Raw genomic sequence first — 27,122 nt, 5'->3', positions numbered from 1 at the left:
TGCAGTATGGAGCCTCGGATTGATGAGGAGTTAGAGGTCTTGGACCCCGGTCCGCGTCAGAGGTCATTGTTGACACGACAGCCATATCATCGATCAGAGGCCATTTGGAATGGCAAGGTGAAATTTCTAGTTCTAACAACTGCTTTAATATTTACGTTGTCTTTGATTGTTAGTTAGCAAGTTCTTTCAATGTTGAATTTCTAGTTCTAACAACCGCTATAATTTTGATCGATTTTGTAGGACTCGGGCCCACTTACGTGCCGTGGTCGCACTAAGGAGATGGCAAACGTTCAGATGCAAGATAATCGAGTCATTGATATTATCAAATTGCTAAGGCTAGAAGGATTGTTTAGAGCCCCTTCAAGAGAGATAGATAATTGCCTAATATCGGCCCTAGTTGAGTGATGGCGGCCGGAGACTCATACTTTCCATCTTCCACATGGTGAGATGACAATCACCCTACAAGATGTGGAGGTAATTTTCGGACTTCCTATAGACGGTGACGTCTTGGTTGGGCCGACTGCTGTGGTGGATGATGGGGGTTGGAGGCAATTGTGTACGGAGTTGCTGGGTTTTAGTCCGCCGAATGACAATAAAACATTGGTGGGGCAAAGAATTCTCATCAGCCGACTTGTTGAGGCCGTTGCAGCGCCATTGCCTCATGACGCAACGGAGATGCAGATACACCAGTATGCCCGGTGCTATATTTTAGTGCTAATAGGGGACAAACTTTTCATGGACAAGTCAGGAGATAGGGTGCATTTGATGTTCCTGGACTTCATGCGTAACCTTCGTGATCCGCCACAGTATAGTTGGGGTAGTGGTTGCCTAGCCTGGTTATATAGGGAGTTGTGTCGGGCAAGCGAGAAAGGGGCATCGCAGATTGGTGGGGCGTGCACCTTGGTCCAGTATTGGGCATGGGCAAGGTTGCCATTCTTGTGCCCGAGGATAGAGCCCTCACCTGGATGTGATTATGGCCCATGGCCATATGCTCCACTTGCATTTAAGTAAGTCTTTTCTTGATACCAAGTTTGTTCTGCAATGTACTCTTCTTAGTAACTAAATTGTATTATTGTTCTTATGTTATTTGCTTGCTTGTAATTGTAGGTGGGTGCGGGTGCCAAGCCCGAAGAGTAGACCATCCGGCATGGCCTTGGTCCACTATCGCGAGCTATTAGTTACAATGCAGCCAGAGCAGGTAATAATATTCAAAAAATTTGTTTGGTTATGATCATTTTCGTTAATAATATGATTGCTTCATCCTTTAACATATCTTTTGTTATAATTTTAGTTTTTTTACCCTTTATCTATGTATTTTCCCTTGTTTCACATTTGAAGATGCTATGATAATTGTTTTTTTTTTTTTTCCTATCGTAGATTGTGTGGCAGCCATACGAGGCACACTTCACCCACCTTCCTGAGTTCTGCGTTGCAGGGAGGGATACGTGGACAGCAAGGGTGCCGTTTGTGTGTTTTTGCATAGTAGAGAGACACCACCCAGACCGTGTCCTTCGACAGTTTGGCTTGGCGCAGGAGCGGCCTGACCATGTTGTCTACGATGATAGGCTGCATAAAATCGACTTACGTGGGAAGGTGGAAAAGAATTGGAGGGAGGAGCATGGATAGTATATCATTTCTTGGGAAATGAGACGACAACAAGTTTGTCATGCACCTCCTCAGATTGGTGAGATGCCCCGCAATCATGCCTATTACGTCTGGTACCGTCCGGTCACTCGAAAGTATGTCGACCGCAACAGCGCTAAATTAGATATTATGGTAATGTGTTCTACTTACATTTGATTGCCTACTTCGTTTTACTTGAGTACATGTATGAACATAGAATCAATTTCTATGAATTTCTCAGCAAATCTGGTTTGATTTGACTGACATGTAATGAAATAGTTTTTGATACATATAGTATTCTAATAGAACTGTTAGTTTTGAGTAGATTCATAAGTATTATATTATTCATTCATTAATTGATACATAAATGTCTCAAGTCTAATTGTACTGGTTCTTTCTCTGTTTCAGATTCAAAGCCATTTAGCGCTGTTGGCGATGCTTCCTGAAGGCAGCCAAGCTCACAACCATGTTCGGCGTGTTCTAAATAATGTGGCTGGCCTTGGTGGTGGTCCTGCAGTAAATGAGCATGCAAACAATGGGGATGAGACTGAACTAGCAGCTGCTACAACCCCAAGCACAAGTGCAGCACCCGTAAGTACACCGACCCGTGGTCATCGTGCTACTACAAGCCCAAGCACAAGCGCAGCTAGGGGTCGTCTTCGGCCTGCTACAGCAACCCCAAGCACAAGTGCAGTTAGGGGCCGTGGTCGGCGTGCAACAACCCCTCGGGTTGTAACTACTCTTGAGATGCCTCCACCCATCCCGCAAGCATCTCCTCAGCCTGAGGTCCCTTCACCCATCCCATATGCATCTCCTCAGCCCGAGGTCCCTTCACCCAGCCCACCTTCGCAGCCCAATTTCGATGTCAGTATTGACCAAAATGTGACCCCTCCTATACTCCCCAAGACACCCTCATACCCACACACTGGCTCTAGTGCACCCACTCCAGGCCTCTACATAGAGCAGGATTACCCACCTACCGCATCCTCATCTGACCCTCTAGGACCTCCGGTTGGGATTGACACTATAGAGCCACATACTGATGCACCGGACCTTAATCCCCCTCATCAGCCCTCACCCCCACGAGGTAGACCGCAACGCAGTAGAAGAGCACCCACTTGTGGGACAGGTGGACACAAAATAGGACACCGAGGCCCCGCTATGGTATGATAACTTTAATTTGAATGTAATAATATATTTTCTACTTCACTTTACTCTTACCATTATATCGAATATTGATTGCATGCATGTAATGGAATTTGCAGCACGATGATGACCCTAAGGTTGATGCCCCGCAGCCTCCTCCCCCACCCAAACATTACACGAGGGCTAAAAAACACAAAATTGGTGAACCTTGAGTAAGTGCCTTGAAAATTATGTTTCATACTTTACATATTAGAAACTTTAGGATTTTAATTGACTTTCAATACATTACCATTGTACTAAATGTTATTTTCCCTCATTTGATGATATATGCAAATTTCTATTTATGTGTTATTCCAGGGTGGAAGTTACATTTTTGAGTTTGAAAATTTCTTAGATCTTCAAGTTTGTCGAGAGTTTGTGGGTAAGTCTCAACTATTATGCGCATTACTTATTTCAAGCTTCTTGACCTATAATTATGTGTTGTCAATCTAGTTCAAAGGTTTAGACATTCTGTTAGGTCAGTGTAGTTGATATGGATCTTCCCCTTTGTAAATGCATTTGAAGAATAGCCATTTGCAACTGAGGGTTGTAGAATGTTAAGAAGAACATACCACTTTCTTTTTCTTATACATACTTTTTGTATTGCATTGTATTATTTGATATATTGATTATCTAATTATTCTATAAATACTTACCCTCTGCATTTGCTGGAAATTTGTTTATCCTGAAGATGTGGTGTGGTCCTTATGAACAGGAAATGCTCTTACAAAGTCCGGAGATGCTGCAAAAGCAAAGTCTGGAGACACTGCAAAAGCGAAGTCTGGAGCGGCTGTGAAAGCCACTTCTGATAGATCTACAGTTACTTATCCTGATGAACAACTCATCAGTTCAGCGGAAATGGAGCTTCGAATAAAGCTATTGAGAGAGAATAGGTTAAATGTTTTTTCTTATACAATTGTAATTAACATGCCTTCTTTAGTATGATGTATTTGGTAGTGGTCCACCTCTTGAGTTATAAGTTTAAGGCATCTTATATATTTTTTGTAGACGTATATCTCAATTCTAATTCAGCTTTAGTTGAATCGAGATCTACTCTTGCTTTGGTTTATGACAAATATGATGCTCAAGAAATAAGAAGTATGATAAGCATTGGTTAATTTTTGTGCTAAAGAAAGTTTGATTTGCATGTTTTAGGAATAATTCTATAAATCAGTATTGTTCTTTACTGGATGCTTGCTGTTAAATGTGGTGATTTTCCTACACCTTATAGTTTTCTTACTTTCAGATTCTTAGTTACTGTTTGATGTCCCTGAACTTTTAACTTTCACAGTGAGCTGCAGAACCTTCATAAGAAATTTGTGCTTGGTAATATCTTGACAGAATCTGAGTTTTGGGCTACAAGGAAGGTAAGTTTTCTTTTTGAGTATGTATTTAATTATGCTGCCTTTTGCTTTATGTTTAATATTTGAACTTTGAGCTCAATTGGATTAGACCTTTCTGTAATTTACTAAATTTCCAGTGGAAGATCTTTACTAGAACCTGTTGACTTGTTGAAAAGAATTCGTAACATTCAATGGAAGAGTTTGAATAAAAAGCTTTTGCTCTCTTGATATGTTTTTCTAACGTTTTCTGAACTTAAAATTTAATACAGAAGTTGCTTGATGGAGACAGTGGCACAAAGTCCAAACAACGGGTTGGTTTTAAAAGTTCAATGATTCTAGACATCAAACCCATGACTGATGGCCGGGTACATCAGATCTCTCTCTCTCTCTCTCTCTCTCTCATGTTTGTGATGACACTTGGGTGGTTGGGTGTGCATGTGTGTGCTTGCGTTACAATGTGAAGATCTTATAGATCTAGACAATTTTTTCCCATACATTGGTGTATTACGATTATTGCATTTTCTTTATTGCAAGAGTTAATGCTATTTTCCTTTGCAAGTTACATTTTGCTTGTGGTTTCATGCATGGGGACTAATTAATATTTTTCTTTCTTCTGTTGTGTTTCCAGACAAACAAGGTTACATTCAATTTGACACCAGAGATCAAATATCAGGCATGGTCCTTCTTTCTTTTTTTGGTTTTTGGTTTTTTTGGGTGTTTGTTAGCAGTTGGTTTTTTTGAGACCTACCCACCATAAGATCTTTGACTGATGCCAAACATAGTTGGCAATCATTTGTGAAATGTGAATATATCTGGCTGAGGTTAAGATGTAAGCATGTGTTAAACATTGTCATTGGTCATTATATGCAGAAATAATTTGGAGAATAATTAAATACAAAGAAAGATAAGAAACAAACACTCCGATTGTGATTATAAACATGCACTGGCATTATAGTGATTTTTATTGGTTAGTCAACACACGCACCCCATGGGTCTTTAACACATGACCTCATCCTTTGTTTTTTAAAGGGTTTATTTGTTTCCATATGGATATTTTTGATAGTATCATTGTTCATGCTCAAATATTGAAATTTTGAGCTACAGCTTCTTCATAGTTGCTTCTGCCATGGTCTAGATAAGACTTTGGGTAGTGGCAATTTGATATTGATGTGGCTTATTGATCATGAATTTTTTCTGCTTACTTTTCCTTAGTGTTAATGGTTTACTTTTCTTTCAGATTTTTGCTCTAAAACCAGCTGTTCACCGGGCATTCCTTAATCATGTTCCCAATAAGGTAGTGAGGGCATTGAAACAAATTCTTCTTTCACTTTAATTGTGAAGGAGGTTTACTTATGAAATTATATAAAATTTTTATTACCTATAAAAAAAAAATAATTTTAATTTCTCATATTCTTTACTCAAAGTGTGTATTGGTGTTTTTTTCCCTTGACTTTTGTATTCCAGATGACAGAAAAGGATTTCTGGAGAAAATATTTTAGAGCAGAATATATCCATAGTACAAAAAAATGTTGTTGCAGCTGCAGCAGAGGCTGCTGAAGACGAGGAGCTAGCCATTTTTCTGAAGGATGATGACATATTGGCAAATGCAGCTCGGCAGAAGGTACTCTTTCTGAGAATTGGGGTTTCCCTTTTTTTCACGGGATACTCCTGCATTATTTTGTATGATTACTTGAGTACTTTTACTATTTTGTATTTTCTGTTTGCAGATTCGACGGGTTGATCCAACTCTTGATATGGAAGCTAACCAAGGAGATGATTACATGCACCTCCCAGTATGTGGGATTAGACCACTCTTGTAGTTTCTTTTGGTTGATATATTAAATTAATCTCTCTGTCTCTCCATCTTCTTTTCATTTTCTTGCTTTTATCCTTGGGAAGGGGAATTCAAATTTAGGCAAGTTTTTTATTTATTTATTTATTTTTCAGTCAAGAAAAGTTGACATAGAGATTTGCAAAGAAGTAATTACAAAACTCTGAAGTTACTAGTCAGTGTTGGGAAGGACTTTATAGATTTAAGACTTCATTTTGAAGAGGTCTATGCAATTCTATTATTTGGAATACAAAGTTACTCTTTTATGCTAGTAGCTTTTGAACTCAAAAAATATTGTTGGAGAAACCATACTTCTTTAAATCCCTCTCCCCCCCACCCACAGAAAAAGAAAAAAGAAAAAAGAAAGGTGGTAAATGATTTCTTTTAAATGACAAGATTCACAGTTGTTTACTTTATCATTTCTGCATTCATGGAATTACTCAAAATCGGCATCCATTTAAAAGGTGGTTTTTTTGTTTGTCACTTCAAATTCACTGTGTAATTAGATTCCCGCTTGTTTATTGGCTTCTGTCACGATAACTTGCTTTGACAAATTTTTGAGGGAGCTAATTGGTGATTTGTGCTAAAAGTTGGAACATGTCAGCAGTTTTTACTTCTGTACTTGATATATGAACCATTACTTCTTCTAAGAGTAGAAAATAGCAAATGGGATAGTTTTTATTATCTGGTTAATTTTCCATGTTATTAGATAAAATCATCTGCTTCTATAGTGGAAAATTTCTAGGTGTAAATGTACATCCCTATGTATCTTATCTGGTTGTATATTGCAGGATCATGGAATTTTTCGTGATGGTAGCAAGGAAATAACTGATTCACAGCATGAGCAATTCAAGAGAACTTTCTTGCAAGATCTTAACTGACAAGGTGAAGTTGTTCTCGAAGGAAAAACTATTGGTAAGGATCTCTCTTGAACTTATTTATTCTGTTTCTCACCAAATTTCATTTTCTTCAGACAGTTATTTGATTTTATACTAGCTGAGTTTCCTTTTTATTCGTTAAATATAGGTAGATAACTTTGGTTTGTAACCTTAATGTAGATGTAGAGTTGGAAGATCCACGAACTGTAGCAGAAGCACTTGCGCAGTCAAGACAGGGTTAGCATGATTTATTTTTGTTTGTTAAAAACATCCCACTTCCTTTTTTCAAGTCTTCTATAGAATTTGCACTTATTCTTGTACTATTGTGGTGAAGAATCTGACGAGAATGCAAAGCAGGAGAGGCTTGATAGAATTTCACGGATGACTGAGATGGAGGACCTTCAGGCATGGTATGATCACCCTCTTGCTCCACTTTGTATCAAGGTCGAACTTTGTATACATTGTACAATGCTTCTAAATTATTGTCATACAGATGTTTTATACGTGCTTTTCCGAAATCAGGATCCTCGTGATAACTTTGATTCCCAACAACTTAAAACTTCTGATGATACACGAGTTGGATCAGAACAATTAAGATGTAGCCTGAGCTCTGAGGAAGCATATGGTTCTTTGAGGGGTTCAATATCACAGATAAAAGCAATGGGATTAAGTGATCCTGTAGTCAGACCTGAGGTTGCTGTTATGGTAATAGCATCTTTATTTTGTGCCAGCCTTAAGATATTAGATATATTATTACTTATCCCCAAAAACCCCGAAAAAGTGCTATGCTATCATATACATGTTGCATAATTTAAGTGTGTAATTTGTATGATTCAGGTCCTTAATGGATTGACCCAGAACATCTCAAGTACCAAATTTCAACTTGGGAAGAATGCTCAAGAGGGTATACTGAACAGCTTGCCCAACACAACTAAAGAGGAACTACTACATGTGAGTAGATGTGTGTTTCTTAAAATAATATATAGCTTCTTCTAGAAAAATGTGGCTAAACACCATGGATATCTTATTTGTTGAAGAATTGATTAAGCCGGCTGTGTGCTAGAATCAATTCTTTTTTTGTGTTATGTTGAACTTATTAATTGTATATTCTATGAATTTTGGTTTTTCAGTGATTTTAATATTAATAAGAAGAGTTTTTTTTTTTTTTTTTTTTTTGTTTCCAGCATTGGATATCCATTCAAGAATTACTGACGCACTTTTGGTCTTCATATCCAATTACTACATCATATCTTTATGCTAAGGTAAGTGTTGTATTTGTTAACATGGACAAGAGTCATGTTAAACACATTTATTTATTTATGTTTGAGCATTTGTTTGTGGGCAAAAGAGTTATAGATAGTAAACTGTCAGCAAACCACTATAAGCATCTTGGTAAAGTGCATAACACTATAATTTTTCCAATGTTAAGTAGATTAAGGTGAAGTCTAATGCAGTTTATGGGCTTGATGTTATCAAATTAAAGGTTGTGAGGAGTTACTGGATTATTTATCATGGTTTCAGATTTTTGATAAACTTTCTAAATCTATTATCTGAAATCTTGTTCTTGCTTTGAAATATTATAATGCCAAATCTTATGATAATTAACTATTAAATATTTTCTTAGAACTTCAAGTTCTATAAGTATTAGAAATGTCAATTTCATTGTGGCAAGGATAATACAAAACTGATATTGGAATAGAAGAATGAACTCTGTATGTCTTTTCAGTAGTATATTGTTTTAAGAACACTTACCAAAATATAATATATTGGTTTAAGAATGAAGAATATAGTCAAGAACTGTTGCCCTCAAATGTGAGTATATGACTTTGATTAAAATGAGGATACGTAATGCACAGCATTTGAATATGGATTTTCTGAAATTTTACTGCATGAGTTTCCTTTTATTTGATATTGTTGTCTTTTGATTGGATTGGTTCAGCATGCCTATTGCCATATTCATTTAGTGATTAATGTGCAGGTGAGCAGAGTGAAGGATGCCATGTCAAAAATTTATCCACAGCTGGAGGTATCTTATAAAAAAAAATCTCTTTTATTTTATTTGTTCCACTCATGAGCTTTTGATTCTTCCAACCCCATCAACATATCTTCTTGATTATTGTCTTCAGTTCGCCGTTATTGTATATAGTCATTTTCACCAAATTTTTGATTTTCTAGAGCACTTGAATCCTCTTGGATATTTAAATTGCATTAATTTTGTCCATTTGTTGACTGCATCTGAATATTAAACAAAATTGGTTGATATTCTTGGTAGATTTCAAAATAAGGTTAAGCAAGATAAGAATGGAGAGTTTCTGGATTTCCTTTTATCTCAAACTTTTCCCCTTTTATCTTATTTTGTTTGTAATATTAGTGTCTCAAAATTTTCCATCATAAAAACGGAGAGTTTCTTGATTTCCTTGTCCAAGGTAACAAATGTGCTGCTCAGGAAGAACATTAACATGTGAAGGTGACTGGGTAACAGTTTGCAGCATGATGTTAGTAGGATAAAGTAAACATGCGAAGATGAGCAACTTCCCATTGAACATGTATTTTCTTTATATCTGAAAACACTGGATGTTTTCCTTCTCTACCTCTTTTGTATTTTGTTGTGTATACATTGCTCCTACTGGGGCTCAAGTTTTGATAGTCACATCTTCTGTTCCATTGGAGTCACACAGAAGGCTTTGGTAACTACTGATTTGGATATTGTTTTAGTTAACATCATTTTTTTTATTCTTTTGTCAAATCCTAGGAAATAAAGGAATCAGTTCTTTCAGACACAAGACTCTGTATATGCTGTTTTGGTCTTCGGAATCTTGGGTCCATCTTTTATGGATGGTCTTGCTTGTTTTTTCCTGAAATTTCATTGAACCAAATCCATTTATGTTTAGGGTTTTGTTTAATCAACAACTAAGTCATCTAATCTGTATGTTGTTGAGTTTATGGCCATTTGATGGTCTGATTTGGAGTATGGAATAGGAAAAGAACAGGCATGTTTGTAATGGTATTGGAATCTTTCATTCTGGACCTTCTAGCACATGAACAGCTGAACCTCTTTGATATGTAGTAGCAAAGGGATTACATTTATATACATCCCTTGCCTTTTCATGTTGTTAGGATCTTTACCTCATTGGCTAATTGCAGGACAATTTTCCATGTGTTTTCTTTTTCAATCGATTTGTATTTCAATACTTGAAATGAGGTGTATTTTGTATTGGGTTCAAGAGGGTTCAAGCTGAAGTTAAAAGTGCATACCAAAGAATTTCGGTTGAGCAAAAATTCAAAGCAGTTATGATTTGGGAAGGAAAAAACAATTGTTAAGTTTTCTTACCTTACGTGTTTTGGACTTGTAATAGCCTTATCATGCAATTTTGTAGAATGTGCTACTACATTTGTGTTAGTTATGCTCTTAAGCATTTGACATTTTAAGGTCGGTAACTTTTCTTCGCTAATGGTTTTATTTTGCACAGAAGAAGAGAATGGAGAAACCCAATCTGGACGAATTGTACCACGTATTTACCAGTCGTGCAGTCAAATTCATCGACTACGGCATGATGGGTGATGGTTCCAAGTCTGAAAACAAAAAAGAATTCAACACAAGTTGTTTAGGGAATTTCGCGAAGAATTTGGTCAGGAAGAGCCTGGGCGAAGGTGTAATGTTCCCTCCAAATCAACTACTTCCTGTTTTTATTGTAGGTTAAAGCTTAGTCATTGCTTTTCTTATTCTTTTTTATTGCAATATTACTGTGACTTTTTTGATAACAATATTATCAGACAACAACTGTGGAATTTGGATGAGTATGATCTTGTATACAAGAAATACAAATTGTGCAATTTGGATAAGTATCACGTATCAATTAATTATATTGCAGTGACCTCTATTTCGAAGCATACAATATATAGGCAAAGGAGAGTGATTGACCATTATATACATATTACTAATAGATTTGTAAAAAAAAATTAAAAATAAAAAATAAATTGCCACAGATTGAGAAAAATGGAACAATATTTTTTTTTTTTTGATAAGTAAGAAAGATATATATTAAAAGGTACCTCATGAAAACACAAGGCAGAACAGAGAATACAGAGAAGGAAACAAACAAAAAAGAGAGACAATGAGATAACTGAAACAAGAAAACAAACGGAGACAACAAAGAGCATATTAATTACAGAGAAGAGAACTATGGAACATAGGGATAGAATCACTAGAGGTGAGTCCCCAAGCCCTAGACCAATCAAAAAGAGAGCCACTAAAATAAGCGAGCAACTAGTCATCGGACTTGTCCCTATCCTCAAAAGTACGCCAATTACGCTCCCTCCAAATACACCACAATAGGCACACCGGAAGTAGATAAAAATGGAACAATTATTACTAAAGAATAGACTAACTTCTACGGGTAAAAACCTAAAACGTGGGGGTTTTTTTTATTTAAATTTTTTTTCCTTTAAAGATAAAATTGTAAAATCATGGAGAAAATTGCTTCTAAATAATAGGCAAAATTTTAGGAATAAAAATACCGGGTAAAAACGTAAAAACTTTTTTTTTTTCCTCTTCTCTTTAAAGTTATAATTATAAAATCATACCCAAAATGGCTTCTAAATAATAGGCAAACTTTTAGGAATAAAATTACCTAAACATGGGTTTTTAAATTTATTTATTTTTGCTTGAAATTGTAAAAAAATTATCAACGCAACGTTCAAGGATCACAATTGATTAACTGAAACAATAAAAGTAATGCATTTATTTTTCACCAAAACTCTATTGGATATTGTTATCCTTAAACATAGCAATTTATCCTTAACAATATTGCACAATCCAAAATCCTGAATCTCAACCGTGGAACATAATAACGAATGTTAAAAAATAAATGTAAAACACAAAGATAATTTAGGATTCTAAAATCCTAAAACATTTTATTTATTTATTTTATTTTTTATAATGGGAAACTGTGCTGGTTAGTAGGCCATTAGTAGAGAATCTGAAATCCTAAAATTTAGGATTCGTTTGTGGCTTGAATTGTAAAAAATAAAAAAAAAAAATACAAAAATACTACAAAATTTTAATCTTCCAGATATTGTATCTTAGGTGTTATTCCTTAGGTTATTTCCTTATGTGCAGTACAACTTCCTAGATGAGCGACTTGTCAATTGATTGGATTAGAGGATGTTTTTAATTTTGTAATCTTCATTTCTGTATGAGATCACTAACATAATTGGTGTATCTGCTACAGTGGCTATTGCTTATTACTTTCTTCGTAACATAATTTTTATCCCATACTTATTGCATTATTATGTAATAACTAAATTATTTTGATTTTTCTTATTGCATGGAAGACCTATTGCATAAATTTGTTTTAATTTGTTTATTCCTTTAACTTCCCAAATGCAGGTCCTTTATGGGCTAGAATCTGCAGGTCTTTTATGGGCTGGACTATGCAGGTCCTTTAAATTTTATCAAATTTTTCCTGGTCGATGCATGTTCTGGCGCTCATGCATACGGTGCTGAAGCAAATGCATCTTCTGCATCGAATGTTGACGAGCTTCATCAAGAAATCTCAGTTCGTTCAGCAGTAGTCATAATTCCATTGATTATTGTGTGGACACACACACATATTCCTTGGAGTATTTTCAAGAAAATCCAAAGAGGATGTACAAGAGAAGAAGATGTTGCTGGAAAAGCTACAAGTCAAAATGAATGAAGCAGAAGCAAAGGTCAACAAGCTTAAAGTGTCATTGGAGAATCTATGTGGTATACTAACAAGGTTTTTACGAACTATATTTTGTTTTTTTTATAAATAAATGTGAACAAGTTGACATCTGCTGGGTGTAGAGTGAAAATATGGATTGTAGATTGGTTTGCCCAGCTAACCAATAAGATGGGAGGTCAGTTGAGGAAAATTGATGTTGTTGGGCGCTACCTCATTCAGATTTGGAAGGCCGTTGGGATGGATACTGATGGAGGGAAGGTGGAGTTTCTGCGGTCGTCGAACGAGATAAACCGAATCAAGCTCATGAGTACTAGCCTCTTGTGATGGATATAGCACAAAGGAATACGGTTTCAAGGATAAAAACGTGAATTATGGTATGATGATTATTATTATTACTTTAATATGCTAGTGATGTAGTCGTTATTTTTACTTCTATTATATTTTGCTGCAGGTGTGGTCACATTATGGGTCGAAGTGATGAGGACGAGTTCACTGCAGCACAAATTTTCTACCCACGCATGCAATGTGCTTATGTGTGGTCTTTATTTTTTTTGCTTACTGGTAATTTACAAACATGTTACCCAGTTTACAACAAGGTCAGGAGAAGATGTCGAAAAGTGATCCACTATCTTCAACTTTTATGGAAGATGACGAGGTAGGGTGCATGTATAGGGGTATCAAATTGCCATATAGGGGGCTACATAGTGTTTTCTTTATTAGTTGCGCATAGCATAATGATACTGAATTATAAACTAGGTTAACCTTAGATTTAGCTTGCCTCCATGTTGTAGGCGAAAGTAAATTTGAAGATAAAGAGAGCATACTGTCCTCCAGATATTGTGGAAGGGAATCCATGCTTGGAGTATGTGAAGTACCTCATTTTACCTTGGTTTAAAAAGTTTGTACTAGAGCGCAGTGCAAAGAATGGTGGTGACAAGTAAGTCATAAGGATTTTATTATGAAAGCTTTACTTATTTTATTTAGTTAATGGTACGACATCTGCCTTTTCACATGCATGTCAACCCTTGCATCTTGTTCAAAGTCCGTGCTCCTTAAGAATAGACCTATAGTTGCTTGTGCTATTTTTTCAAAATCATTTTCCATTGGGAATAGTAACTCAGATTGTTTTCTTGCAATGTAAGTTTTCTCTACAATCCAAGAGCTTCGAAAGCTTTGAAGAATTGGTTGCTTACTATGAAAGTGGAAAGCTACATCGAGCTGATATTAAACCAGCCTTGGCAAAGGCTTTCAATAAAATACTAGAGGTATGTTGTTTCCTTTTATCCATTTAGCTCTAATTAATGCCTCTTAGGTAGATTGATTCCCCATCACTTTGGGGAGTCATGCCACTACTTTACACATTTTGGATAAATGATGTTGGACTTCTGCAACCCATTACCATGTTGATATGATTAAATTGGTAGGACCTTAATTTGATTGGCCCACATCCTTTACGGTATGTTTGGAACTGCCCCATCCAAACATAAGGTGAATTTTTGGACACTATAAGGCTATTGCAAAGTATGCTCAAGGGACCCTATAAATCATCAAATTCCTTAACTCTGTGCTCTACCATCTTTGTTCTGTCTATTTGTAGCGTGTAAGAGAACACTTCAAGCATGACAATAATGCAAAAGATCTTTTGAAAAGGGTTAAGGTATGGTTGATTGGCTTTTAAAATTAATTTCTTTTAATAATGCGTTTTGAAAATGTTAAGAGTGAGAATTAGCAGTTGCACATATAAATCGTGCCTTGAATCAAGCCTTGCTCTAGTGGTCTGAATTAGCAGTTGCACTAGTGGTCAAGCCTTGTTGCAATGACAACTGCCTTTCACCAAAAGTAGTTGTGGGTTCAACCTTAACCACTGAAAAACCCCACAAATATAAATAAGTTTTGTGCACTTAGTACTACGACGTTGCAGCCAGTTGTATTCCTTCATTGAGAAACATACTCGTTTTAGGCAAGTATTAGATTCAATGTTTTGAAAAAAAAACTATTATGACATACATATTCAAAATTTCAATTGCATTGGGTTTTGATTAGAATTATTGCTTTATTTGTAGGCACAGATATCACTGTTATATCAAACCTCTTGAAGCATTGGAAGGTGAAGAGTCCAGGAAAAGAAGGCAGACCGCTTCTTCATCATGCAGGGCTTGTTCAAGCTTTATCAGATCATGTTCTACTTTTTCCTACGATAGATATTTCCCATCGTCTGATTGCGCTCTAACATACCCTTATGGAAGAAAAATGTCTTCAATGATTGGAATTATTTATAATAAAAACAAAATATGAAATGTAAAAACCTTGTTAGTATACCACATAGATTCTCCAATGACACTTTAAGCTTGTTGGCCTTTGCTTCTGCTTCATTCATTCTGACTTGTAGCTTTTCCAGCAACATCTTCTTCTCTTGTACTTCCTCTATGGATTTTCTAGAAAATACTCCAAGGAATATGTGTGTGTGTCCACACAATAATCAATGGAATTATGACTACTGCTGAACGAACTGAGATTTCTTGATGAAGCTCGTCAACATTCGATGTAGAAGATGCATTTGCTTCAGCACCGTATGCATGAGCGCTAGAACATGCATCGACCAGGGAAAAATTGATAAAGACATAAATAATGTAAGTTGGATTTACATTTGATATCCATCTAAAGTGTGAACCTCCTTCAAATTCAGGATCCTTCGCTGAAAAGCAAGTGCTTTTCCCATTTCATAATCTCAAACAAGAACTTGCTTCTCAATATCACCCTGGAAGGTTGATTCCTAGACTTGAAGTTGTTACTTGTCATTTTTATGTCTAAGCAATAAGCATGCAAAATATATCAGAAACTTTTGTAGTACCAAACATGATTGTTACACATAAGTTGTCATGTGTTTTTTCCATAGTTTTGTTTGTATATATTTTTTGTTTAATGGTAAAACTAATTAGCTTGCATGAATATACAGATATATGCTGTCTCCATAACCATAAGGACATTGGTAAGCTAGGAGTATTTAGCATTTAAGTACTTTTTGTTTAGTTCATTTTCACTAGCTGGTCTGGCTAAAGGTTTAATTCTTACTTTTTGTGATTTGTGATTTCTGGGAAATGTGATAAAATTCTGTTTGTGATTTGTATTAGGTACCATCATGACGATTTCAAAGGACCAAGTAAAGCCATCTGCAATGCCTGACAGTTGGAAGTTGAATGGGGGGATTTGAGACCAACATTGTCATTGCCACCTTATCTTGGTTTGGTTACCGTCTTAAAAGGGTGGATAACTTTCTTTTCCGTGCCATTTCTTAGTGTGATTGCAAATTTTGTATAGAGCGAACAATGTATTGAGATGTGGATATTTAAGCCTTGATTGGCAGGAATTTTATGTTTTGTATAGAGAGAACTATGTAGTTGACACATTTTTTGGATCAAAACCTTGTGTCTCATATTATTTGGAGTTAAGATCATTTCACTATATTGTCAAAAACACTCATTTGGTGTTATGGAGTGGAATAGTTTATTCAATGCAATGCATCTATAGGTTACAATGAGCATAAAAATTTTAAAATTTCTTAATCGAAAATAGGGTATATGTGAATTTAAAATGATCAGTCATATGCAAAATATCTAAATATAACCTAGCAATAATGCTAGGTAGAAGGCATAACAATATAGGAGCCGGTGATTCCAATTAATCGAAGACTGAGTGCGGCAAAAGCTACTTCCATGAGGAGGACCATTTATGAAACGTGTATTTATTATATAATTTAGAGTTAATGGTATTGGCATTGGGGTTTGGGTAACACAGGAGCTCAATCAATTAAAGTTAAAAAGAAAAATAAAAATAAAAAAATCCCAGTGTACACATCTACTCCACATAAAAGGAGGCCAAGTGGTTAAAAACAAAATTACAAAACATAAACAGAAGTTTTCCCCTTAAAAAGTTCTAAAAAGCTCATTTCTAGAGAAGAACAACAATTGTGACCCTTAAAAAAATTAAATACATAAAATAAAAAAATTTCAATCCCATGGAACTCGAGTCTATGAAACTCGAGTTCCACTGGACAACGAAGGAAAAAAAATTCCAGTAGAACTCGAGTCTATAAAACTCGCGAATCGACTGAAACTCGAGTTTCATAGACTCGAGTTCCACTGAAATTTTTTTTCCTTCGTTTTGCTCTGTTTACTCAGAGAGGTCCAATAGGGTGCTCTGTTTTCTCCAGTGGAACTCGAGTTTCACTGGAAAATTTTTTTTCTTCGTTTTGCTCTGTTTACTCAGAGAGGTCCAAGAGGGTTGCTCTGTTTTGCTCTGTTTTTTCCAGTGGAACTCGAGTTTCATAGACTCGAGTTCCAGTGGAAAATTTTTTCCCTTGGTTTTGCTCTGTTTACTCAGAGAGGTCCAAGAGGCTTGCTCTGTTTTCCTCTGTTTTTTCCAGTGGAACTCGAGTTTCATAGACTCGAGTTCTGTGGAAATTTTTTTTTTTGTTTTGCTCTGTTTTCCTCTGCTCATTCCAGGAATCATTCACTGGGGAATTTTTTTTTCTTTTTTCCTGGTTATGCAGACAAACCAGAAACTGAAACGTGTGCATGCACCTGGTGAGAAGCAAAGATAAACAAACTACGAATATAATCCATAAACACTCATTTAGAGGCAAAGAAGCTGAGAATGTAAATACACGTACATTACATCAAATGAAACTACTGAAACTTCTACGCTCTCTGTATAAACATGGTTTTACAATGCAAAATGCAGTTACATCGCAAGAAAAGGCATTCTCAATATCAACATTCTAAACATGCCCAACCACGCTTAATTTGCAGTTCTAACCATACTATTGAAATCACAATCTTCATAGGCATACATTCAATAGAGATTTACAAGTACATTCAACAAAAACCAAAAAGTTCACATAGAGCCAATACAACGTAGTCACTTTTCCTAACATCGGCTGTCCACACAACAAAAACATCGTCCTTGGAAGCATGCCTGAAAAACGTAGAGTAATCACATTAGGGGAAAAGATAGTAAACATTAGGTCAACATGGAATGAACAACAAATATTTAACCGATGCATAAGTATTTGCCATCTACCTACCTAGTGTGGAACATGACCGCTTGTGGAAGTGCCACGGGACTGCGGACATTTTCTGCGGTTATGCCCGGAAGCATGACACAGTCCACATGTCTGCTTGGACTGACTCTCTATCAAATCTGCATCCTCCCTCCGCCATCCCGGTTCTCGATCCTTATTCCTCACTCCATCCATCTCATTCCTTATTCTCGACTTCACTGGTCGACCTTTGGCCCGCAACAATGCTGGATTAGGCAACCACTTTGGCCCTATGGGATCCCTCCACAAGGCCGGAGACTTAGGAACCACAAATGCATGCTCATAAGTGTTAATGGCATTGTTCAAACCATAACACGGGTGAATATATGTGGTCGAATCAATATTTAAATAGTCACATACTCTGATTGCATGTGAACACGGGATCCCTATGTTTTGCCATTTCCCACAACTGCATGTTCTTTCCTGTAACCGAACTTCATAACTGTGGTTTCCCCCTCCTGCACTACACGTGTTGAGTTGGGTAACTATTTGAAATATCAGCTCTTCATTGCTAAATGGCTTGAGATAATGTTTCTTAGATTTACTCTTATTCTCATCCCACTTGGAGAAGGCATATTTACTCCATTTCTTACCCTCTGAGAACTCAAAAATGTATTCTTTGCGATGGTCGTGGAAATAACTGACAAGTTTGTTCCAAGTGAACTCAACCAACACGGCAATAGGAAGGCCCCGTGCACCTTTCAATACACCATTGAAGCACTCTGATATATTGGTTGTCATTGCCCCAAAACGTCTCCCACCATCATGTGACTGGGTCCACATATCCACAGACTCGCCCATTAGGTATGTGTATGGAAGATAATCTTGATTCTTTTCCTTGCCATCCTTCCCCGTCAACTTCTTCTTATTTCTAATGGCCTCAATTTCCGCCTGCTTAATGGTCTCCATTATGGAGGTAAATTTCACTGCCTGACTAGCATATCCGGCTTTCAACGCCGCTGACTTCAGAGTCGAGTTCTGAAAATGTGTGTTAAAGTTGCTAGCAACATGTCGAAGGCAATATCTATGAAATACCAGTGCTCTTCCATCATCCCTTCTAGGCCAGTTTGCAATGGCGTTTTTGATACCGAGATGTCGGTCAGAAATTATGCAAATGCCTTCGTTAGGTATCACGCGGCCAATCGCATCTCTGAGACATTGTAAAAACCACCTCCAACTAGACCCTGACTCAGAATCCACAATAGCAAAGGCAAGAGGGAATACCTTGTTGTTAGCGTCGGTTGCCGTTGCAACCAACAACTTTCCCTGATATTTACCATACAGATGGGTCCCATCAATATTGATAACCGGCTTGCAATATTTGAATCCATCAATGCTTGGACCGAAAGACCAAAACACATAATTCAAAAATACTGTGTCATCTTCACCGGTGGATGTGGTACGATAGAACACCTGGGTAGTCGGATCCTGATCAATATATGCCATTAGCAACTTTTACAACCTTTGATAAGACTCTTCCCAATTCCAAACATTTTCCCAATCGCCTTTTGTTTCGCATCCCACACCTTGTAGTAAGAAGGCTTTTGTCCCTCATATTTCGACTCTATCATAGATCTGAGATGCTTAATTGGGGTAGTGTGATCCTCACATAACTTCTTAAGGATGTCATCTGCAATAAATTTACAACTCATCATTCTACCATCATTTCGCACCCCAGTCCGTATACACGTGAGAGGACCCTTGTACACGGTGACTATCCATAGATTGTGGAACTTGGGCTTCATGACTACGCAGACATACCACGTGCATGACTCATCAACGCATTTCGCACAAAGTTTTGTCGTGGTTGACCTACTGATCATAAAATGTTTGTTTTCCTTGAGGGCACACTTTGTTAATACGCGTTGCACCTCCATTTTATTGGCAAAAGTCAAGCCTTTGCACAAATTCATCCCCTCTCTCCAACTAGACACAAATGGTGTCTCAATATGTGAAGGATCAACCAAATTTTCCCAAGTATTTTCAGAAAATGACAAGGCAGGTGGTGAGTACACAGGGATTGTGTCTGTAATGTTTTGGACACTAAGAACATTGTATGCATCAGGTTGACTACCGTCCAATGTCTCATCGTCATCAATGTCCCTCTCAAAGTCCCTAAAGTCCCCTTGTTCAATCCTGTCTTCAATCTCATCTCTATCGCCAAAATCTTCACCATTAATGGCAATATTTTCATCAACATAGTCATCATCATCATCCTCATCCTCGTCCTCATCATCATAATCGTCCTCATCATCATAATCATCCTCATCCTCATCATCATCATCATCGGCATGAACATCTTCATCGGCATGAACATCAGCATGCTCTACATGTGTAAAATACTGGTATTGAGCATCTGGAACTGTAACTTGTAAACTTGTTTGTGTTTGTTGGATTTCCTCAATACCAACTTCTGCACGTGGCTCCAACTGTATGTACAACTCAATGTTAGTTACTTCAGGTATTCTCTCCAACTTGTCAAACATGATCTTCACATGTTTGTCTGCTTCTATCGCCATGTACTTGTAATTAATCCGGTGCTTCAGGATTTCATTTGGCATGCGATAAGTAATGTGTATGTTGTGAACGGCAGGGTTCTCACACAACTCTTCCATAACCATCATCTTCAATTCATCAAGGGTCTTCAACCTACGATCAATTTGGGTATAATAGGTCTTTATACCCGGCCCTTCAAATGGCAATCCCTTGTTCGCATTGGCATTCTTCAACGGACCACCGTGGTATATGATTATATCAATTTCAGGCATTGTGAACCTGTTACAGTCAAGTTACTATGTTAGTTAACAAACATTTTCAAGTTCCCTGATCTAAAAGAAACTTTTTAGTAGGTCTTTAACTTTCTAATAAAAAGATGCGGCTGAGAAACTTTTATAAGTTGCTTTTCATCATACATACAAACTGAACATTTTTTCGTGACATTTGTTAGTGTAGTACTACTATATTTAACAATTGAACATATACAAATCCATCTATCCTTCCTATATACAAAAGGCTAATTACAGCAACATGGTATGAGAGGTAAACACATGTAAAGCAAAAGATAATTGCAAACGCAATTTTTTTTAACACATACAAAATTGCAAAAGATAATGGGGGACTAAATAATTGCAAAAGATATATCATATAATTTTGTAACACAAACACAGCCACATTTTTTGGTAACACATACAAACCCCCCCCCCCCCCCCAAACAAAAAAGAATCGAGACCTTTTCAGTATTTGCAACATATTTCATGCTTAAGACATTAGTATCAACTGAAATCCCAATCAACTATTTTATTAGATTCCAAGACTACCTTTAATAACCACATCAGAGTGGACCTTTTAGCCTAATGAACACACGATACACACTCATTACAAATTAAATCTGCTTCAACATTGTGACTGTTCTCAACAAAAGCCCCTTCAAAAATGAATAAGAGAACCTCTGCTCCATAATATTTTGTTCACACGTACACATCTATATTAACCTGTACTAATCTATACACATCTAACTTATATTAACCTGTACTAACCTATACACATCTATATTAACCTATACACATCTAAACTCAATCTGCTACATCACTATAAAAAGTGTTAGGGACTTTAAAGGTTTCACTGGAAAAAAAAAATGTAAACGTCCACATGATTTACCTATAACAAAATCAATGGTTCTTACGTCTGCATCTTGTATAGAGGCAGACAATTCCTAAATAAAGGAACTGTCATGTTCTAGTGCTACGTTTACCATTTACTAAACTGAAAAGGGGCAACTCAAGCAGTTAAAATTACATTAATGTCTCTAGCACCATGTCAGAAAGAAAAATGAAGGAAATATTAGGCAGCCCTTAAAGTACTTCTTAGTCACTACACAAATAATCCTCTCCAAGTTATTTTTTTACTATATTCTAAGATGTGAACAATTTCCAGGCATGGAAAACAACACAGTCAACTTCAAAGCAAGACTTACATCCTAGCATCCACACCTAAATCCCCTGAGATATCTGCATACTCATGTCCTGCTAGTCTTTTGTACGCATTATTTCAAGAAGAAGTTTTGTAACTTCAACAATTACTATAACCATGTGCCCATTTTCTTTGTCTTTTAACAATAAATTCAAACAATCCACTAGCTCCTTCAAGCAACACTCCACATCTCAGATAACAAGGGAAACGTACATTGCTATGAATCTTTCATAAAATTTTCTAACCTACAAGAATTTGGTGAATCTAATTCATGAAAGATTCATTCTCTTTAAAATTGGCAGATTTGATCAAGAAGAATTAATGCAGGGAAACACCTCAAAAAGAATAAAGTCAATGAGAACAGAATTTTTTTTATTTCACCAAAATGGCTAATGCAAAAACATATTTTTATCAAGATGGTTAAGATTAATCACATGAATTAGTAATAAATCAAAGAAAATATAACAAATAATATATAGCTCAAATGACATGCAAGCCAATAAAAACACGGAATTGAAATCAACAACAAAAAGATACTACAAGAAGAACATCTTATATTAGGAAAAAACATGGAGTCATTGGAAAACCCATAAAGTCATTGGGAAGTTCTCTTAGTGGCAAAACCCATACACAACTAATACCCAACTACAATAACAATCAAATCAAAAAACCCATACCTGAAATATGAAATTCTTGAGAGAGAAGAGTAGTGAGAGAGGCAATGTGGTGAGTGAGAGTGAGAGGTGTGAGAGTTAGTGAGGCTGACTGTATGGGTGAGAGTTGAGGATGCTCTGTTTTTGGGTGAGAGTTTGAAGATACTGAGTGTGGACTGAATAATATAGTCCCAGGCACACGTTCTGAAAACTACTGCTATCTGTTTTTAAGTGTGGACGGAATGGAGTAGTAAAATAGTTCCACCAGAACTCGAGTCTTATAGACTCGAGTTCTGTTCAAAGTTATTTAGAATGTTTGGATAAGTAAATCTCGAGTCTTATAGACTCGGTTTGTGCCAGGCAAAACTCGAGTCTTTAAGACTCGAGATCCGTTGAAATTATTATTATTCCTCTAATTGAATCTCGAGTCTTATAGACTCGGTTTGTGTCAAGCACAACTCGAGTCTTAAAAACTCGAGATCCGCGTGGCAATTTTTGCCACCTCAGCAGTGCAGAACAAATGGAAAGCGATTCTATAAGACTCGGTTTTGAAGTTGAATCTCGAGTTTCAAAAACTCGAGATGTTAGTTTCCTTAATTGTTTGAAAACGTGCCTAACTAACTATTTTGAATGGTTGAAGAAATCTGATATGCACAATACCTCGGTTGAAAGAGGGGTAGGCTGGTTTTTATTTATTTATTTATTTAAATTTTGGATGGAAAGGGCTGGGTTAAATTTGGTTTAATTATTTTTGGGTTAAATGGGGTTCAATGGGTTTTTAGTTAAAACTCAATAATTATTAGGTCTAATTGGGTTGTTATCCATTTAATCAAATAATAATTGGGTAAGTTTGGGTTCAATTAGAGTGGGTGGATTTGGATGAGCAAATGGGATTGAACTTATTTTACCACCCCTAATTGTTTCTGGTTTTTCTTTCTGAAATTTTGAGTAATAATTCATTGAAGCTGAAATGAAACAGACAACTCGGGACGTATGATGATTTTGATGATGATGATGCAATAGACGTGGGGGATACTAGATTCAGTAAATGGTCATGCAAGTTCATTGAGCAAAAGTAAACTTTCCCAAATTGTTTTTGCTAAACCAAATAAGCCCATGGTATAAAACTTGATTGGACCTAAGCTTCTTTGTTTGTGAATTTATATGGGCATTAATTTCATATTCAATCAACAGTAGCTCGCATATGAAAGGAAGCCATCAAAATCAAATACTGTGGATCTTTTCTTTAAACCAGTTTGGTACTTAGGCTACTCAAAGACTATTTTTTTCTTTTCAATTGATAATATTTTGAACATAATTATCATTGTTTGTTAGTCCATGTTTGGGCATCACAAAAAACAGAGCTTCTTTAAAAAAAAAAAAAAGTTAATTAGTTAATTAATTTTTTTATATTGTTAGAAATTCTCAAATCTACCCCCACACCCTTGCCCACCCCAAGCCTGAAATCCGAGACCTCGCTTGCCCCTAGGTACTTAGTATCAAGGGTGGTGCCATTAGAGCATTCACATTAGTCTCCTCAAACATTTAGCTAAATTAATCAAAAAAACTCTACTTTTGTTAGTTTAGCTATCTACTATTTTCATACACATACATCAGCCCTGTAAGGTTGAATTTATTCAATTATGTGTTATCTTTATTCTATGCCAAATTTGCTTGTAGTTTAGCAGTTAGATACCCTGTATTTAGGTGGAAATTATATAAAGGTTGTGTGTGAGAGAGTGTGAAGAAAACTCAAGATGTGTGCAATCAAAGAATTCTCGCCACTGGATCTCGTGACTGACTCACGATTGGCAAGTCACCAAAGTGGCACACGTGTGAAGCATGCAGGGAATTGAAGGGTCACCATAGCTGGAGCACTATATGACAAAAATATATAGTCTGATCAGGCAGTTAGCTCGCAACTCGAGTCGCGAGGCTGAGTTGCCAGAATGCCCTGTTTGGATGAAACCTACCTTTTTACATTCCTTACATACACTACTATAAATACGCTTATACCCACGAATGGTAGAGAGCTTCCAGAGAGAATTTTGAGAGGGAAACTTTTTTTCCTAGAAAAAAACAAGATTGACTCATCCACAATCTTCATCATTTGATTTTCTAAATTCCTCTACTCTCACCCTCTTCATTGACATATCCTTGAGAGATACATTTTGCCAAATTCTTATCTCACCATACCCATATTTATGAGGAGGTATTTTGGTGCTTGAGAAGCAGTTCTAAGATGACCAATTTACTTGGTTGATGCAATGGGCTTATTGCGGGATCCGGGAAGCTAAAGAAGACAAAGTTTGGCATAACCCTGTTGGAGCAAGAAGCTTGGAAGGCTTAGGTGCATTGGGTAGATTAGGCTTGGAGGGTCTTCTGCTATTCATGTATCCCAACTGTATTCTTTAATGGATCATTTGACCACTTGGAGGGCGGCAGAGAGGTTTTTTGCCGAGTTCTTTGGTTTCCCCTTCGATAACATGTGCTGGTGTTATCTTTGTGTTTACATCTCTCTTCCCTTACTCTTTACCTTTTAATTGCTGCTGTGTTTGTAATTAATTATGGTTTAGAGAGTTTTACCTATTTGGTTATTGCTTATATACATTATTCCGCACATATATTGTTTGTGTATAAGCTTGTGTTGGTATTGTTAAAATTGGGGGTCTAAACATTCATTAGTGTTCTACACACTAATTGAACTTTCAAGTATCAATACTTTATCAACATTGAAATTTAATGTAGTGAGGATAGAGGCTCACTACATGTAGTGATAAGACTATTCTCTTTAAAAACTTTAGTTAATTTCGTAAGGCTGATGCACGCTTGTTTCACTTGAGTTTAGATAATTTTTGCTGAAATATTAAATTGATGAGACTAATGTGAATGCGCTTAGACCATTAAAGTTATTAGGAGCTCAATACTAACATTTCATGGTTCCTTTCAACTGTTGCATGAGGTTAGGTGTAGAGTGCAGCGAAAGTCTAATCATACATTTTTGCTTCAGGATTTAGTTATGATGGGAAAAAATAATTAATTATTGGTGCATGTTGCAACAATTATTTGCCATTCTTAAGTTTTAAGATTTCTTTGTAGAACCCAAACTTTTAAGCTTTGCCATTGTTTACAAATTACAACATTAAAAATTTTCTTCCGCATTTTTGAGCAGGAATGTACATTTGTAATTTGGAAAACATGTCTTTGCCTCGAATGTTCTACTCAAATAAAATATGACTCTTTTTGCCTAATATCTCAAATGATGCAAACAGCAGTCATTTCTTCCTTACTGCAGGCTGTAATCAACAAGGCTATATATGTGTATGATGGAAAGCCACGCAAGAGTCCTAGAAAGCCTTAACCTAATCCAAAATACCTGGCTATTCTTGGAGATAAGAATAATAAGAGTCCTACTGCTGTGCAGGAGGAGCAGTTACAGAAATCTTAGGAGTTTGAATTCAAATTGCTTCTTATCTTTATCTTTAATTTATCTTATCCTTAGTTTGAATGTTGAAGTAGTTGACTATTTTTAAATAGATGATGTAGGCAGTAGGCTGATCATTGATGAATTTAGAATTGTCTTGTGGTTTGTCTTCCACCCAAAGGAAGTCATTTATCAATTCCATCTTTGTTTCCATCAGGGTACTATTATACGAACCAAGCTCAAACATGATATTGTGTTCTATTTGACTATTTATCTGCTATAGTAGTGCTCTAGATTCTGTGGATGATTTGATAGTTCATTTATGTACCATGGCCTAGGGATTCTAGATCTATTGAATTTTAGGTTGTAATCTGAAGGAGAAACTCTTGAATGTGCTGTGCGAATAGGAGATTCTTTCACTTTTTGATAAAATATTTTAGTAGTTAAGAAAAAGAAAAAAAAAAAACGCAACTTAGGGAAACCATATGGCTGGTTGATTTTTTTTTTTTTTTTTTTAATAATTTTTTTTAAGCTTTATTTCTGCACACTTATTGGACTCTGCAACATCAAGCTACTTGTTCTCTCCCCTTCTCTGTTCTATTTCCCATGCACTTGGATTTGTTTGTTTTAATAAAAAAAAGAGTTTACTTGTTCTTCTTGAGCGAAGTGTTCCATTCCAACCCCCCTCATTTTTTCAAATACCTAAAGATCATGGATGAAGATAAAGGCAGGCAGCATATATATCAAGGCATATTTAGGGCATGAGCATTTGCTTTTCCTTAATGTCTGGTGCTTATTCTGAACAGAACAACTGTAACAGTACTTACATTTAAAAGAATGTTTGTTATCACATTCTGCTTCTATTTAGCTCTGTATGATATATATATATATATATATATATATATATGGATGGACTTTTTCTTTAATGTCTGGTGCTGATTCTGTACAGTTAACAACTAGAGGCAGAACTTACATTTAACAATTAACAGAATGTGTTATCTTATTAATGTGTAATCTAAAGATGATCGGTATTTGTGGTTGTTGATTAAGAGCCCCTCCATCCACACACAATTTCTGTTTGACTGTTTCTATTGAGCTCCTCATCGTGCCCTCAGCACAATGTTGCTTGCAATGTTTGAGCTACTGCTCTGTTACTCTTCTTGGCTTCAATGTATCATTTGAGAACCATCTGGGTCTTATGAATCTTCCTACTTTTGGTCTTTATAAGTCTTTTCTTGGTTTTAATGTTTAAAAGACACATCTTGATTTTTAACGTTGTTCTTTATGATTCTTCGATTTGTTGTTGTATTTGGTTTCCAATTTGTTCGATAAAGTTGCTGATTGAAGGGAAATGATGGAAGCAGGTGGCCTTCTCTACCTGATTGAGGAGAAGGGTAATTTTTTATGAGC

General features: G+C 36.2%; 1 protein-coding gene, 1 long non-coding RNA gene and 1 pseudogene across 3 annotated transcripts; 2 read left to right on the top strand and 1 right to left on the bottom strand.

Annotated features, from left to right (window-relative positions):
* The first annotated feature begins 447 nt into the window (after window positions 1-447).
* On the top strand, window positions 448-10,741 carry LOC126703785 (uncharacterized; annotated as a pseudogene).
* A 2,027-nt stretch (window positions 10,742-12,768) lies between these two features.
* Window positions 12,769-14,803, top strand: LOC126702272 (uncharacterized). 2 transcript variants are annotated; one of them, XR_007647699.1, is made up of 5 exons: window positions 12,769-12,942; window positions 13,020-13,223; window positions 13,360-13,505; window positions 13,711-13,833; window positions 14,638-14,800. It is a non-coding gene; the product is annotated as an uncharacterized LOC126702272 (long non-coding RNA). The 2 variants fall into 2 exon arrangements; XR_007647698.1 differs by having other exon boundaries at window positions 12,772-12,942; window positions 14,632-14,803.
* A 2,848-nt stretch (window positions 14,804-17,651) lies between these two features.
* Window positions 17,652-19,112, bottom strand: LOC126703784 (uncharacterized). The gene has a single exon (XM_050402855.1). It carries the CDS (start codon window positions 19,110-19,112, stop codon window positions 17,652-17,654), a length of 1,461 nt encoding a protein of 486 aa, XP_050258812.1.
* Between the last annotated feature and the right edge of the window lie 8,010 nt (window positions 19,113-27,122).

Source organism: Quercus robur, chromosome 10 (assembly GCF_932294415.1).
Source record: "Quercus robur chromosome 10, dhQueRobu3.1, whole genome shotgun sequence".
In the NCBI taxonomy this organism is placed as follows: Eukaryota; Viridiplantae; Streptophyta; class Magnoliopsida; order Fagales; family Fagaceae; genus Quercus; species Quercus robur.
Note: the sequence above shows the minus strand (reverse complement) of the source record. Positions and strands in the feature narration are given on the sequence as shown.

Excerpts from the sequence above, each read along its gene's own strand:
- LOC126703784 (XM_050402855.1), bottom strand. The coding sequence starts at position 19,112 with ATGGCATATATTGATCAGGATCCGACTACCCAGGTGTTCTATCGTACC.